Here is a 17,931-nt window from a genome sequence, read left to right on the forward strand (position 1 = left end):
TCAAGGCTGGTATCACCATCAGCGTTCTGCATCTGACCAAGGTGGGTTCCACCTCGGACCGGTGTGTGTGTGTGTGTGTGTGTGTGTGTGTGTGTGTGTGTGTGTGTGTGTGTGTGTGTGTGTGTGTGTGTGTGTGTGCATGCGTGTGTGTGTGTGTGTCACTCCCATCCCATCATCACGGCAGATTAGACGAAGGAATTTCTTCATGTATCTGACCCATTTAGATCTCTCTCTCTCTCTCTCTCTTCTCCTCTCTCTCTCTATTTTGATTCACCTAGCAGCTGTCATGTTCATCTTTTATAGCTGATGAGTGGCAGAGAGTTCTAGCTCCCGTAGTTGTTTGGGTTTTGTGGAATAATCCCAGCCGTTAGCCTCGCAGCGCTGACCTATGACCAAGAGGTTACACTGGCTCCGCCGGCTGGCTGACTGCTTGATGACAAGGTGTGTGAGCTGGTCAGAGGGGGGAGGGGGGGGGGGGGACAAACGGAGAACTTTTAATTCGAGCCCAGCTCCGACGCACCAGCCAAGAATGATCTGGCGGATGAGGTCAATGATGATCTGAGCCCCGTCTATAAGTCATCGTTGAGTCACTCGGCCAGGAACAGAGAGGATCTTAAATCGATTTCCACACGAAACCAGGAGGCAGGGATGATGGAGTTGAAACACAGCCAGGGATGATGGAGTTGAAACAGAGATGGTGGAGTTGAAACACAGCCCAGGGATGATGGAGTTGAAACAGAGATGGTGGAGTTGAAACACAGCCAGGGATGATGGAGTTGAAACAGAGATGGTGGAGTTGAAACAGAGATGGTGGAGTTGAAACACAGCCAGGGATGATGGAGTTGAAACAGAGATGGTGGAGTTGAAACAGAGATGGTGGAGTTGAAACACAGCCAGGGATGATGGAGTTGAAACAGAGATGGTGGAGTTGAAACAGAGATGGTGGAGTTGAAACAGAGATGGTGGAGTTGAAACAGAGATGGTGGAGTTGAAACAGAGATGGTGGAGTTGAAACAGAGATGGTGGAGATGAAACAGAGATGGTGGAGTTGAAACAGAGATGGTGGAGTTGAAACAGAGATGGTGGAGTTGAAACAGAGATGGTGGAGTTGAAACAGAGATGGTGGAGATGAAACAGAGATGGTGGAGTTGAAACAGAGATGGTGGAGATGAAACAGAGATGGTGGAGATGAAACAGAGATGGTGGAGATGAAACAGAGATGGTGGAGTTGAAACAGAGATGGTGGAGTTGAAACAGAGATGGTGGAGTTGAAACAGAGATGGTGGAGATGAAACAGAGATGGTGGAGATGAAACAGAGATGGTGGAGTTGAAACAGAGATGGTGGAGTTGAAACAGGTGTGAAGAGATGAACAGGATGGTGGAGTGAAACAGAGATGGTGGAGATGAAACAGAGATGGTGGAGTTGAAACAGAGATGGTGGAGTTGAAACAGAGATGGTGGAGTTGAAACAGAGATGGTGGAGTTGAAACAGAGATGGTGGAGATGAAACAGAGATGGTGGAGTTGAAACAGGATGGTGGAGATGAACAGAGATGGTGGAGTGAAACAGAGATGGTGGAGTTGAAACAGGGATGGTGGAGATGAAACAGAGATGGTGGAGTTGAAACACGGCCAGGATGGTGGAGTTGAAAATGCACCTTTGTTCTCTCTGCCCTGGATAGTTAAACCATTCAATGATGATGAGATCAAGCCTTGTTTGCCTGATGTGGAGCCGCAGCAGCTGTCAGACGCCGCTCAGCAGACGGCCTTCTGTCTCAGGTCCAGGAGAATGTCGACGAGGAGAGATAACGGCAACCTTCTAACATTCCACTGCCTCTGCTTGGAATGTTACATTGGAGCCGCTTCATCATCTGAGCTTAAGGAAACCAAACCACTTAACAAAGCTAATCCTTTTTAGCTGCAGTGACTGTTAGCGTAAAGGTCTGTGTGTGTGTGTGGGGGGGGGGGGGGGGGGGGGTGGACTGTGAGAAACGTTTACCCTCAGGGTGGGAGAGAGAGAGAGAAGAGAGAAATGCTCCTAATCAGATTCAAGAATTCCTCTCTGCTTCCTGAACCCTGAAATGGTTCTGTTGTTTTGTTCCCTGCTTCCTCAATTACTGCGTCATGTATAGCGACCAGGGAATGGCATCGGCAGCAGTCCAGCAACACACACACGACACACACACACACCCGCACGCACACACACACACACACACACACACACACACACACACAGACTCCTCCGATCTCTCACAAAACAATCTTTGCCATGCGAACAGAGGGACAGGAATAGCTGTACACAGTAGGAACAACTAATCCCACATGGAGCCTGTCTAGTGAGAGAGCGTTTGGTATACGTTGTGACTGAGTAACTAGGCATCTAGGACATGGAACAATATCATGTATCATACTACATGATCATAGCATGGTGGCATTTTCACTTTTACCATGGTATCGGCCATTGTATAAATAATATCCCATGGTACTACTGTGGTGACAGTTATGTTCCACCATACCATGAGATAACCCAGTTTAAACCATGATACTGATGGTAATATCTTGTTAATTCCATCATATTCTAGTCACTACCAAAAAAAAGATGGATTTAAATACCATGATACTTGATACCTAGGGCTGAATTATTAGGACCTAAATATATATATAAAAAAAAACTTTATGTGTTTATCACTTGATAAAATTGTTGGTATTTCCCTTTTTCTGTCAAATATCAAATAGGATTATTATTATAATCCTTATTGAATTTATTCTGGGTTCTAAAGGACAATAAAGGACTTTATTTCACTACTTTGCATCAATAGAACTCGGCGTATGATAGTGGCCCCGTTTCAGCATCCATTGGTCGGCTATACAGACACCCGGCGAGAGAGAAACTTTATACCCAGTGAAGGAGATAAAGATAGTCAAACCAGCCCAGACGAACACAGCCTTTCTGTGAGGCCTGTGTGAGTCATCAGTGTGTCACAGCTCCTCCCATTTCAAAGAGAACAACTGAAAACAGACGCGCAGACAAATGCCCTTCAACTTGCTTCAAGACACATCTGATGATAACGGCTTATGTTAACTTATAACCCAGGATGGGAAAGTCACTTTACTCAAGTAATTGAGTAATTACTCAAGTAATCAAAGTGATTTTACTTTTAGCATTGTGCTTAAGTACAGTCTCGAGGTACTTGTACTCATTTGTGACCTTTTGTTGAACTTTTAGAGCTGAACGTTTGCCTGAACTCTGCAGTTACTCGTCACTTTGAGGAAAAGCATTTGTGCATAAAACGTTGATGAATTGATGAAAATGTGATGATATTTCAAAGCAGAACTGGCCCATCAACCACTTTCTTACTTGTTTTGTAGAACTTTGTTTTTGTATAATTTTTTATGGAGGACTTTTACCAGAGTACTATTCTAACAGGTTAATTATATTTATAAGTCTACTTTTTACCATCAATGGTCATATCTATACTGGTTAGGGATGTGATAATGTGTCAACTGGTATGTCATAAATGTATAGATGTAGCAGTACTGTCTATCTGTATGTCGTGTATGTCATATATGTTATGATGAATTGAAAATGGGGGACCCTGATGTAAACAAGACGAAAGTCTGGTCTGCATCCCCTTAACAATTGTATGTATTGAGCTGTACTGTACTGTACCCATTCTGCAATCTGTTAATAAAGTTTTCAATCAATCAATTAGACTAAACGACCAACTTTCGACGTGTTCTCCGTGTCGACAGTTTAATGGTAGTCGAAAATCGTTTTGGTTGCTGTTCCGCCTGTCACCGCTAGGCGCTCACCTATAGTATGGAATGGGAAAGCCTGCACCTTGTGGCTTGACGATGGCGCTGCATAATGACTACGTTATGCAACTATTGATCCATCAATGAACGGATATAAATTCGACGGAAGGTATTACTGTCCGTTGGTTTATTTGAACCTAATCAGCTAATGCAATCGTGCCTTTGCAGAAACAACAGCTTTGCGGATGGTAATATATCCAACACAGTTCACCCTCTCCAAACTTTTCTGTCCATCAAAACGGACACAAATCTGGCGGAGACTGGCAACATGATTAACGTCGCTGTCCAACAACCGGATATCCCTCATTGAAGAGGAATTCAAAACAGACGTAGACGGTCAGACTGTTACTTACAGTGCAGAACACAACAGAACATCCATTCCGGCCAGCTGTGGTGCTGGAAGGAGCGCGCAGACGCGGGCTGTTGGGATGACGGTGATTGATTGATTGATTGATTGATTGATTGATTGATTGATTGATTGATTGAAAACTTTATTAACAGATTGCAGAATGTGACGGGTACAAATACAGTACGGCTCAATACACACAAAGGATGCAGACCAGAGAAAGACTTTCGTCTTGTTTACATACACCATTTACACCATTTTCAATTCATCAAGACATTTATGACATACAAGACATACAAATATACAGTAGCCTACTGTGTAAGAAAAAGAGATCATAAAAAAATATACATCCGAAGGGTAAGAAACTGTACATTGATGAGTTTGGAAAAAGCGAATTCATATAGTGATATGGGAAAATAACCTTACATTGAAATACATTTTGAGGTGAATTAAACCTGTGCTTTTTAAACAGATGGGTCTAGCCTACATCAGAATCTTAAAAAGAACCGACTACCAAAACACTGTGTCGTTTTCACATCCCTAATACTGGCCATATTTACTGGTCATATCTACTGATCATATCTATACTAGTCATATCTATATATTGGTAATATACTGGTCATATCTATACTGGTCATATCTACATTGGTCATATCTATATTGGTATTCAAAGGGTGTGATATTATATTTGGGGACCAACTGCATGTTTTGCTGATCCACTGTTAGACACTTAAAACCTTCCAAAAGTCACTTTTTACTCATTTAAATTTGACCTCCAATCTCTCAGTTTTATTTTTAGTGTAGTTCATGCTATTCGATCGCAAATATGTTTATTTCTCTTGCTAAATTCATCTAACTATAAAGGAAGAAATCTGCATGTCTGTGTGCGTCTGTAGTTCTCATGTGTTGACCTGGGTTCCATCCTAGAGGCTAATCTTTCCTGTGACAAAATGGCATCCAATGTAATAAAAAAGGTCAACCAACGAACTCGATTCTTGTACCGGATCTCCTCTCTGGTAAACAAGAATACCCTGAAGACTCTAGCAGGAGCACTCATTCAAGGGTACTACGACTATGCTTGCACTCATGGTACCAAAGCACCTCAAAGGCACTCAAAAACAAATTACAAACATCTCAAAACAAGCTAGTCAGACTACTGCTTGACCTGACTCCTAGAACCCACCTCACCCCTGCCCACTTTGACAACCTAGGATGGCTTAGAGTAGACGACAGAGTACAGCAACTTGCAATGGGCCTGGTCTACAAGATACACTACGCGACCAAGGTGCCCATGTACATGTCAAAATACTTCCCAAAGGTCAGTGAATACCACGATCACAACACCAGAGGGAGCTCCACAAATCATGTTAAACCCAGATTCGGCTCAAACAAGGGACTAAACACGTTTCGCAATTATGCCACATCAATGTGGAACGCCCTACCCAAAGCTGTAAAGGAATGTGAATCACTACCCACTTTCAAAAACACTCTCAAAAAACACCTACGGGAGACTGCAATTCGAAACTGGCCCCTACAAATGTCCTAACCCAGTTGTACAGTAAATGTCCAAGTATGGCTTTGTCAGTATTCCAATGTACAGTGTACAGTGTCCCCCCCTACCCAACCCCCCCCCCCCCCCCCCACCTCCAATGTACAGCCCCCACCCACCCACCCAACCCCACCCCACCCACCCAACCTCCTCCAATGTACAGTTTCTACATCAAATGTATATACACTCTTTTTCTGGACACTTTTGTATCACAAACAGTACTGTATTTGCAAATCTGATATGTTATAAATGTATAGATGTAGCAGTACTGTCTATCTGTATGTCATGTATGTCATATATGTTATGATGAATTGAAAATGGGGGACCCTGATGTAAACAAGACGAAAGTCTTTCTCTGGTCTGCATCCCCTTAACAATTGTATGTATTGAGCTGTACTGTACTGTACCCATTCTGCAATCTGTTAATAAACTTTTCAATCAATCAATCAAACCGTTCATCCAATCAACTTTTGCTTGGGGTGTATTGCTGAGGACCCAGAGGGGTGCAGTGTCGAATCTGGTGCCATTTGGCCAGATGGTGGCGCTATAACAATGGGATGTACACATATCTGAGAACCGACTTCACACATGGTAGGTCCCAAGGGAGTACAGTGTGAGTTGCTCAGATGAGGTTATCTGCTAGTAGAGCTACTCTGTCTAAGAATGAAGCTCTATGTTATCTGGTCTGTTGTAATTCAAAATTTAACTATTTTATACTTCTTACTGATGCACTGCTCTGTTGTGTGTTAAATACCCTGTTGTATGTCCGTTCTATTTTATCATTTTGATCCTATTTTTAAACTGAATCCAACCGCACTTTGTTTTTACTCTATCTATTCTATCTTTATTATTTGTAGAATGTAACTGTAAACAGAAAGGCCTATGGGATGCTAGATCCTAATGTGAAACACTGTGATGTACCTTACCTCCTCTCTATCTTTTTTTATGCTAGCTTATGCCTGTATTTTTTACTGTTGTGAAGCACTTTGAACTGCAACTTCTGTATGAAAAGTGCTATACAAATAAAGTTTATTGTTATTATTATTATTATTATTATTATTATTAGGGATGCTCGATATTGGCTTTTTTACCGATACCGATATTCCGATATTGTCCAACTCTTAATTTCCGATACCGATATCAACCGATATCAACCGATACCGATATATGCAGGGTTTCCCCGTCCAAAAAACTGAATAATTTCAGGTAACTAATAATTTCACTGGATATATATATAACAAATATTGTTATTGTTTTTTTTTGTTTTTAAACCGATACCGATATTTTCCGATATCACATTTTACTGCCGATATCGGCCGATAATATCGGTCGGCCGATAATATCGGACATCCCTAATTATTATTATTATTATTATTATTATTATTATTATTATTATTATTATTATTATTATTATTATTATTAGCTGCTAGTAGAGCTACTGTCTGAGAATGAAGCTCTAGGTTGTCTGCTAGTAGAACTTAGCTGTCTTAGTGAATTCGATCTATCACAGTGAATTATATGATGTCATCAAAACATTCTAGTCGGAGGCTACATGCTTATACATAAGAATCCTCTATCCCACCGCATTCACAATGAGCTAGAAGAAAAAAGATCCCACAAAGGATTCAAGAGTTTTTAACGTACATACACACACACACGCACGCTCGCACGCACACACGCGTGCACACACACACACACACACACACACACACACACACACACACACACACACACACACACGCACGCACGCACACACACACACACACAGGCAAGGATTAATTACAGAGCAATATGATTGTAATTTTTTTTTTTTTTTTTTTTTTTTTCTATATTTTCTCCCATCCCAATTTCGTATCATCCAATTCAACCCTCCCCTGTCACGGACGCTGTTTCTTGCCTCCACAAGCCGGCTGCAATGTGGACTAAGTCATACATAGCACAAGTCCCCTCCGGTACTTGAGGTAACAGCAGTCGCATCTTTTCACCTGCGCAGCTCGATCTCTCAGTGTCGAGGAGTAACGCGTGGGAGGCTCACGCTGCCCCCGACACTTCCTGATTCTACTGCGCAGGCGCACCAACCGACTTGTAGGAGTCGCTTGTTCACAACGCCCGATCCCCACCCTTCAGTTTCCCTCCCCGTAATACGGCCAATGTGTATTACTGCGGACGACCAGCTAAACTGAAAACAATGTGGAGAGCTGGATTCGAACACGCGAATCCTAGCGTCTCCACACTGGTGGCGAGTGCCTTGCCCACTACACCACCTAGCCGCCCAATATGATTGTAATTCTATGATTTCTATCACACCAACGTTCGACCGACATTTCACCTCATCAGGAAGACAGAGTTCACCGAACATACATACGATGAGTGAGCGCTACCGTATTAGACCTCTGTGATGTCATGACATACCTCGACAACAATCTCTATGACTCATCAGCCATAATGACCTGTTGCTTCCTGTAGAGACCAGCCAGCCACTCTCAGCCTCTCTCTAAAGCTCTGACTGGCACTGACATCATCACAGAACACACATGCACACGCACCACACACACACACACACACACGCACGCACGCACGCACTCACTCACGCACACACACACACACACACACACACACAGTCACAGTACATTGAGACAGACAAGACAGACACACACACATACATCACACTTGCACATGCATTCGCTCAGACACACACACACACACACACACACACACACACACACGCATGCACACACACTCACACACACACACACACACACACACATGTGATGCATTGTTGCAGAGATGAGTTTGAGCGACAGGTCTATTCTTGTCGGCCTCTGAAGGTAACTGCCGAGTGCAGCTCTTCATTTCACACTCATCACTGTAGCGTAGCTGACAGCTGGACCAGAGAGGGTGTGTTCCACTAAGATATATTATCTGGAGAGAGAGAGAGAGAGAGAGAGAGAGAGAGAGGGGGGGGAGGGGTGGAGCGAGAGTGAGGGTGAGAGAGGGGGGGTAGGGTGAGAGAGGGGGGGTGGAGGGAGAGGGGGGGGTGAGAGAGAGAGGGAGGGGCGGGGAGAGAGAGTGAGAGAGAGCGAGAGAGAGAGAGGGGGGGTGAGAGAGAGAGGGAGGGGCGGGGAGAGAGAGTGAGAGAGAGCGAGAGAGAGAGGGGGGGGGGTGAGAGAGAGAGAGAGAGGGGGGTGGGAGAAAGAGAGAGAGGGGGGTGGGAGAGAGAGAGAGGGGTGGGGGGGTTATCAATGGCAGAGAGGAAGACAGAATAGGAATATAAGATGAGACCAGTAGCAGTTCTTCAACTCATACAAATAGATCAACAAAGATCAACCTAATGTTGCAATTTCTTAGTGCATTAAGGAATAATCAAGAAATAAAAACTCCATACCAGTACACACAGTACAATACACCAGTCCAGTACAGTACACACAGTCCAATACACACAGTCCAATACACACAGTCCAATACACCAGTCCAGTACACACAGTCCAATACACCAGTCCAGTACACACAGTCCAATACACCAGTCCAGTCCAGTACACACAGTCCAATACACCAGTCCAGTACACACAGTCCAATACACCAGTCCAGTACACACAGTACAATACACCAGTCCAGTACAGTACACACAGTCCAATACACACAGTCCAATACACACAGTCCAATACACCAGTACAGTACACACAGTCCAATACACACAATCCAGTACACACAGTCCAATACACCAGTACACACAGTACCAGTACACACAGTCCAATACACCAGTACACACAGTACCAGTACACACAGTCCAATACACCAGTACCAGTACACACAGTCCAATACACCAGTACCAGTACACACAGTCCAGTACACACATTCCCAATACCAGTACACATAGTACCAGTACCAGTACACACATTACCAGTACACAACTACACACAGTCCAATACACCAGTACCCCTACACACAGTACCAGTACACACAGTCCAACACACCAGTCCAGTACACACAGTACCAGTACGCACAGTCCAATACACCAGTACACACAGTACCCATATCAGTACACACAGTCCAATACACTCAACCATACAACACCATATAACACTCAAATGGGACCGAAAACCATGTCCAATGTATCTCGGTATCACAAAATGTGTTGCCCTAACCGGTGATTGAACCATGAATGAACCATGCTCTTTGACCCCCTCTCACAGGCCCAGACTGAGCTGCCACCATGTCGAGCAAGCGTGCCAAGGGGAAGACCACCAAGAAGCGTCCTCAGAGGGCCACGTCCAACGTGTTCGCCATGTTCGACCAGTCCCAGATCCAGGAGTTCAAGGAGGCCTTCAACATGATCGACCAGAACAGGGACGGCTTCATCGACAAGGAGGATCTGCACGACATGCTTGCGTCGCTAGGTACGGAATCCTTCTTCTTCTCCACGCTCTTGTTACGTTTGCAGGTAAGCAATGCGAGTCCAATAGTTGAGGAAATAACGAGAGACGGAGAAGTGGTTGCTCTTACTTAGAGGGTGTCTTTTAATATAAGAACACAGAGCGGGCGGCTAGGTGGTGCAGTGGGCAAGGCGCTCACCACCAATGCAGGAGACGCTGGGTTCGAGCCCAGCTCTCGGCGTTGCTACCAGCTTGGCTGGTCGTTCATACTAATACAATTGGCAGTGTTAGGGGGTGGGAAGCTGATGGGTGGGGATCGGACGTCGTGGACAGCGACTCCTACAGGTCGGTTGGTGCGCCTGCGCAGCAGAATCAGGAAGCGACGGGGGCGGCGTGTCCCTCCCACGCAGACCCCCGCCGCTGAGAGATCGCGCTGTGCAGGTGAAAAGATGCGACTGCTGCTTCCTCGAGTACCGGAGGGGACACGTGATGTAAGGCTTAGTCCACATTGCAGCCGGCTTGTGGGAGGCATGGCCTAACAGCGTTCGAGACAGGGGAGGGTAGAATTGGACGATACGAAATTGGGATGGGAGAAGAAAAATAGAAAATGGGAGCGGGAAGGTCAGCACTCTTCCAACTCCTTCCGCACAAACGACAGTCTGAAGCCTCGACAAGGAAAGAGGGAAACATAGGGTCAATATATAGTCACATACCAGACATTCCAATGCATCAATCAATGACAGCAAAGTGACAGCTCGTGACAGCTCGTGACAGCAACCAGTGGTGACAGTTCAATCAGTGACAAGACAGCGAATCAGACGTGACCAACAATGAGTGCAAATACCAACCACCAGGTGAACAACTCCAGAATGACAGTTGGGTTCCTAGGCCAAGAACCCAGAACGTTACACACTCTGAGATTAACCCTTTCGCGGAGGAGTTGGCGTAGATCATTTTGGAAGCCTATCCTTATTTATTACTTACCAATGATAACAGCCAAGGACCAGCTAAACTGTAAAACTGCACAATTCATGTTTAAAGTAACACAAAATATAGTCCCTGGCAACATACAAAAGAATTTCATGGGCAGAGATGGGGGTTATAATCTAAGAGGAAAATTGTATTTAAGACAATCTATTGTCCGTGCAACTCTCAAAAGCAAGTGCATCTTAGTTTGTGGGGTATCCATTTGGAATGGCCTTGATGTAGCAATAAAAACAAGTAATACTATTGAAATGTTTAAATGCAGATATAAACAGGAATTATTGGACAAGTATAAGTCAGAGGAGCTTGAAAATAACGTGAACTAGTATTTTTGTAATTATTTATTTATCTTTTGCTGTAGTGGATAGGTATATTATTTTTTTGATATTGATAGATAACTTAAGTTATTACATATTAATATGATATTGTAAGGAAGGGGCAGGACCAGATAAGCTTTGCTTCATTCTGTCCCTTCTCGAACAAAACCATTTGTCTTGAACAATGTTGATCATTGCTTCCATCTTTTCATCAGAATTTCACTCATATCCAACAAACCATAGCAATAAACTCTACTTACCTTTCTGTCGGACATCTAGCCATCAATTCAACATAAGCTTTAGAGGTCCTAAACTCTGGAACACTTTAAATTCATCATTGAGGTCAACAACCTCCTTATCCATATTCAAAAAACAATTAAAATCTAATTTAATTTCATCATAAATCCCCATCACATTAAGTTACTCCTGTGCATCAGTGTTACATCTACTGTTAGTATGACTGCTTGTTTCCTTTTCCTCATTATATACCGTTAATATGTTATTCTCCTCTTCTTTGCCCTCTTGTACTGTACATTTGTTCTTGTTACTGACTCGTGTCAATCTTCCATGTTTTCGCTATAGTGTCTGCCTTATGTCTCTGTTCCTGTTTTGTAGTTTATTTTGTAGACCATGCTACACATGTATTTCGTTCATATTGTTTATGGACAATGAGATGGGAGTGGAATTTTGTACAAGCCCTTTGGGCTTCGTTCCCTCCTAGCACTGTTTTCTTTTTAAATAATGTGCTAAATAAATAAACTAAACTAAACTAAACATGTTTAGGAAGATATATTTTATTTTATTTGTATATATTTAATTTTTGTTTAGTTATTTTTAGTTATTACAAATTTGTGTGTTTATGGTTGTTCGAGATAAATAAAGATCAAATCAAATCAAAGCTTTAAAGTCATATCTCAGCACCTGGCTAACAGATAAGGAACAGCTTTAAAGTCATATCTCAGCACCTGGCTAACAGATAAGGAACAGCTTTAAAGTCATATCTCAGCACCTGGCTAACAGATAAGGAACAGCTTTAAACGTATAAGAGAGAGATGATATATTATATCATCAGCCAGCGAGCAGCTTTAAAGGATGATCTCATGTGTTTTTGGTTGGTCCCACAGGTAAGAATCCCTCAGATTAAAGGATGATCTCATGTGTTTTTGGTTGGTCCCACAGGTAAGAATCCCTCAGATTAAAGGATGATCTCATGTGTTTTTGGTTGGTCCCACAGGTAAGAATCCCTCAGATGAATACCTGGAGGGGATGATGGCCGAGGCGCCTGGTCCCATCAACTTCACCATGTTCCTCACCATGTTCGGAGAGAGGCTCAACGGCACAGACCCCGAGGACGTCATACGCAATGCCTTCGCCTGCTTCGACGAGGAGGGCTCCGGTGAGAGACAGTAGAGTGTGACCCAAACACACAGAGGCAGAGAGAGAGAGAGAGGCAGAGAGAGAGAGAGAGAGAGAGAGAGAGAGAGAGAGAGAGAGGAGAGAGAGAGAGACACACACAGAGACAGATAGGGTGAGAGACAGAGAGAGAATGAGAGACAGAGAGAGACAGATAGGGTGAGAGACAGAGAGAGAATGAGAGACAGAGAGAGACAGACACAGAGAGAGAGAGAGAGAGAGAGAGAGAAGAGAGAGAGAGAGAGAGAGAGAGAGAGAGAGAGAGAGAGAGAGAGAGAGAGAGAGAGAGAGAGAGAGAGAGAGAGAGAGAGAGAGAGGGAGAGAGAGAGAGAGAGAGACACACACAGAGAGATAGAGAGTATGTGAGAGAGAGAGACACACACACAGACAGAGAGAGAATGAGAGACAGAGAGACACACAGACACAGACAGACAGACACACACAGAGACAGAGAGATAGAGTGAGAGACAGACAGAGAGAGACAGACAGACAGACAGACAGACAGACAGACAGACAGACAGACAGACAGACAGAGACACACACACACAGACAGACAGAGAGACACACACACAGAGATAGAGAGTGAGAGACATACACACACACACACAGACAGACAGAGAGAGAGACACACACACACACACACACACACACAGAGACAGATATAGAGAGTGAGAGACAGACACACACACAGACAGACAGAGAGACACACACACACACACACACACACAGAGACAGAGATAGAGAGTGAGAGACAGACACACACACAGACAGACAGAGAGACACACACACACACACACAGAGACAGAGATAGAGAGTGAGAGACAGACACACACACAGACAGACAGAGAGACACACACACACACACATAGACAGAGATAGAAAGTGAGAGACAGACACACACACACAGACAGACAGAGAGACACACACACACAGACAGAGATAGAGAGTGAGAGACAGACACACACACACACAGACAGAGAGACACACACACACACACAGAGACAGAGATAGAGAGTGAGAGACAGACACACACACACACAGACAGACAGAGAGACACACACACACACAGAGACAGAGATAGAGAGTGAGAGACACACACACACACACAGAGACAGAGATAGAGAGTGAGAGACAGACACACACACAGACAGACAGAGAGACACACACACACACACACACACACAGAGACAGAGATAGAGAGTGCGAGACAGACACACACACACACAGACAGACAGAGAGACACACACACACACACAGAGACAGAGATAGAGAGTGAGAGACAGACACACACACACAGACAGAGAGACACACACACACACACACACACACACACACAGAGACAGAGATAGAGAGTGAGAGACAGACACACACACACACAGACAGACAGAGAGACACACACACACACAGAGACAGAGATAGAGAGTGAGAGACAGACACACACACACACAGACAGACAGAGAGACACACACACACACAGAGACAGAGATAGAGAGTGAGAGACAGACACACACACACAGAGAGACAGAGAGATAGAGAGTGAGAGACACACACACACAGAGATAGAGAGTGAGAGACAGACACACACACACACACAGAGACAGAGATAGAGAGTGAGAGACAGACACACACACACACACACAGAGACAGAGATAGAGAGTGAGAGACAGACACACACACAGACAGAGATAGAGAGTGAGAGACAGACACACACACACAGAGACAGAGATAGAGAGTGAGAGACAGACACACACACACACACACAGAGAGACAGAGAGAGAGAGAGAGAGAGAGAGAGAGAGAGACACACAGAGAGATAGAGAGAGCGAGAGAGAGAGAGGTGTTAATGGTACTGCTATCACACCAGGAGAAGGACTGCTACTGGTCTCGCTGGAGACATGTCTCATCTCAAATATAATATCTTATGTATAAATATCTTGAGTAACAATTACTTTCAAGCAGAGGAAGCTGGTGCTGGAAAGCCCCCTGACAGGCGTGTCTGGTCCCACTGTCTACTAGGGGTCATCCACGAAGACCACCTGCGGGAGCTGCTGACCACAATGGGAGACCGCTTCACGGACGAGGAGGTGGACGAGCTGTTCCGCGAGGCGCCCATCGACAAGAAGGGCAACTTCAACTACACCGAGTTCACCCGCATCCTCAAACACGGCTCCAAGGACAAGGACGACGAGTAGAGCGGGGCGCGCAGCGGAGATATTCTGTGCCACAGAGACCAGTCCCTGGCTCCTGTCTCATCATCAGCCCCATCTCGACTGCAAATTATGTAAACAAAGTACTAATTGACCACAGGAGAAAAGGTACATAATGTACGTTATGTTATATAGGCACAAGTAATATATTTGCGTATCGTATCGAAAGTGTAATAATGTGTTTGTATTACAAATAAGTACATTATATTACATATTCAAAATGTTCCCTAACTTTGTGTCTTAACCATAACCGTTAAGCTAATGTTAAAACTAACCTCAACTCTAAGTTCTCTAACTATAATCATAGTTAGATAGTGGCGAGAGCACTCGCCCACGACTGCAATGGTTGTTGGTTCAACTCCTGGTTTGCGGCGTTTGTTTTAAACGTTTGCCGATACTTATGGCTATACCATAAGGTGCACGATGTACCTTTATTCCTGTGGTCGATTAGTACTTTATTTACGTTTTCTGATAAGACCGCGTTGGCCTCACAGGCACCTTGCAGATCTGAGAGAGATAGAGCGAGCGAGCATTTGGGTTATATTTTAGGGCAATGATACACAGGGCAACTCTTGATGGGCAACATTGCTCAAGGAGTTGCCTCAACATTGTTTAATAGATCCTTGACCCAGTGTCCCACTGTCGCTCAGAGCATTGCCCATCTGCATCGCCACAAACAGTTTCCCCCATGCATCGCTGCCTGTAGTCGTTCAAAGGGCAATATTGTGGATGTGTCTAATACCTTGTTCATATCCATCATCACATTCATTCAGGTCTGCAGAGGTTTATAAAAGGGACTAGGGATCCATTTGTGATCCACGGCAATACCTTTTTTGTTGTTGTTGTTTTATTGTCAATGAAGATGATCCGTGATTGAAGAGAGGTGTCTTAACAAAATGTGCAACTCGAACCCAGTCTGCTGCAGCTTCCTAACCAGTCCTCCCCAGAGGGGTGAAACTATAAAGTGTCACGACTCAAAAGTAACGTTTCAGCCACTTGGCTTTCACCTATTGTGCCTTTTGTAGATCAGGTGAAGGGAAGCCCGTTTGACTTGTGAGACGTTTGGAACACGGTTACAGTGTGTGTTGCTGCAGGCTGACGGTCATGTTCGACTCCTGCCCGCCTCGCTCTCACACCTGCACAAGCACTGCGATGATTCTCCCTCCCAGCCAAACTGCACCCCTTTTACTTTTGAAGATAAATGAGATTTGTTTACTTTTTATTCTATTATTGTGATGTTTTTGACAATCAAAAAGAAAATGGTTTGTACTGTGTGTTTACCCCACTGTTGTGCATCATTTGTGAGATGGCATTCCCCTTTTATCTTGAAATGCTTACATAAACTTAACGTTAAAAATATCATATTCCCCCATAGGCCAGTTGAAGGGATTTGCTGTAGAAGGATCGGGTATGTTGGAAGTTGTGAAGGAATTCAGCGTTGAAGTTGCTCGACTGAGTAAAGTACGTCTGCTTATAGTGCTTTTCTCAATTCAAACTGTGTTTGTTTGTGTTTGGGATATGGGCTACTAGCATACTTGCTAAAGTAAATGTATCACATCTGTGCAAGACTTGTTGAATGCTCCTTTGTTTTAAAGAGCCGTTTCACTGCCTCTCTTGCTCCGCATAATGTAACTTTTATATATGGAGAAAATAAAATATTCCCTGTTCTCGTGTTTTAATTATTACCTGGTAATTAAAAAATACTGAATATTTCTTCTTTCCATCTTGTGATCATTTAAAGAATCCTCGTACAAAAGCACCATAGAGATCACTGCCTGGGGATTTAAATGAGACATGGGCAGCTTCCTATACAGTAGGTATTTCTAGGTAGGAAGTTGAAATCTTTTTTTTTTTATCCACTTTTTCTCCCATTTTCTATATTTTCTCCCATCCCAATTTCGTATCATCCAATTCAACCCTCCCTTGTCACAAACGCTGTTTCTTGCCAACAGCAGTCGCATCTTTTCACCTGCGCAGCTCGATCTCTCAGTGGCGAGGAGTAACGCGTGGGAGGCTCACGCTGCCCCCGACACTTCCTGATTCTACTGCGCAGGCGCACCAACCGACCTGTAGGAGTCGCTGTCCACAACGCCCGATCCCCACCCATCAGTTTCCCACCCCCTAATACGGCCAATGTGTATTAGTACGGACGACCAGCTAAACTGAAAGCAATGTGAAGCGCTGGGATCGAACAGGCGATCCCAGCGTCTCCGCATTCGTGGCGAGCGCCTTGCCCACTACGCCACGTAGCCGCCCAGGAAGTTGAAATCTTTACGTTTTATGTTGTCTCTAGTCCTTTCTAGGCACCCCGTTGACAAAAGTTCAAGGAAGCAGTTATTATGAACGTTCCCATTTAGGTAGCAAGGTGATAGGAACGGAAGCTTCCTTGCATTTGAGACACTTATGTATCTTTTCAACAATTTTACGACTTCCTTGAATCTGTGGAATGTGTTTGTTTAGTTATTTTGTGTGCAAATAAACACGTCTAAATGTAACCATTTATTATACAGCACTTCTTGTATTAATATTGTATTCAAGTGTTTCTGGTGGCTGTAGTAACACACCGCATTTTAAATTCATTATTTCCTTCCAAGAGTAACACACTTTTACAAACGGGGAAGTACATTAGGTTGGTTAGCAGTGTGCCTGGCTCCAAAAAGCACCGCTAACTATTAATCAAAGTCAATATATTGCTCAAGTCCCCCTGACATCACAAACACTAATTGTGAGCAGCTCGTTAATCTGAAGACTTCAAACCCTGGCCAAAAGGTAAGACGCATCTACGTCACTTTCGCCAGGACTACAAAAAATTCAGACTAATGTCCTCTTCTAATTAGGAATTTAGCATGTTACTCTGTGAATTAACAACTACCCTTTTCAAAGTGCAGGGGTCAGCAGCCTTTTTTATTCAAAGTGCCATATCAAC

At 44.1% G+C, this 17,931-nt stretch overlaps 1 protein-coding gene across 1 annotated transcript in view; it reads left to right on the forward strand.

The window, feature by feature from the left end:
* Nucleotides 1–16,672, forward strand: part of myl9b (myosin, light chain 9b, regulatory) — a 17,529-nt gene extending 857 nt beyond the window's left edge. The window contains exons 2-4 of the mRNA XM_084317385.1: nt 9,905–10,108; nt 12,620–12,781; nt 14,815–16,672. Coding sequence (XP_084173511.1) covers nt 9,925–10,108; nt 12,620–12,781; nt 14,815–14,990 — 522 coding nt within the window. The 5' untranslated portion in view covers nt 9,905–9,924 and the 3' untranslated portion in view covers nt 14,991–16,672. The remainder of the gene's footprint in view (nt 1–9,904; nt 10,109–12,619; nt 12,782–14,814) is intronic.
* Nucleotides 16,673–17,931: the final 1,259 nt, after the last annotated feature.

The sequence above is a fragment of the Notolepis coatsorum genome, assembly GCF_963971535.1.
Source record: "Notolepis coatsorum genome assembly, chromosome: 6".
In the NCBI taxonomy this organism is placed as follows: domain Eukaryota; kingdom Metazoa; phylum Chordata; class Actinopteri; order Aulopiformes; family Paralepididae; genus Notolepis; species Notolepis coatsorum.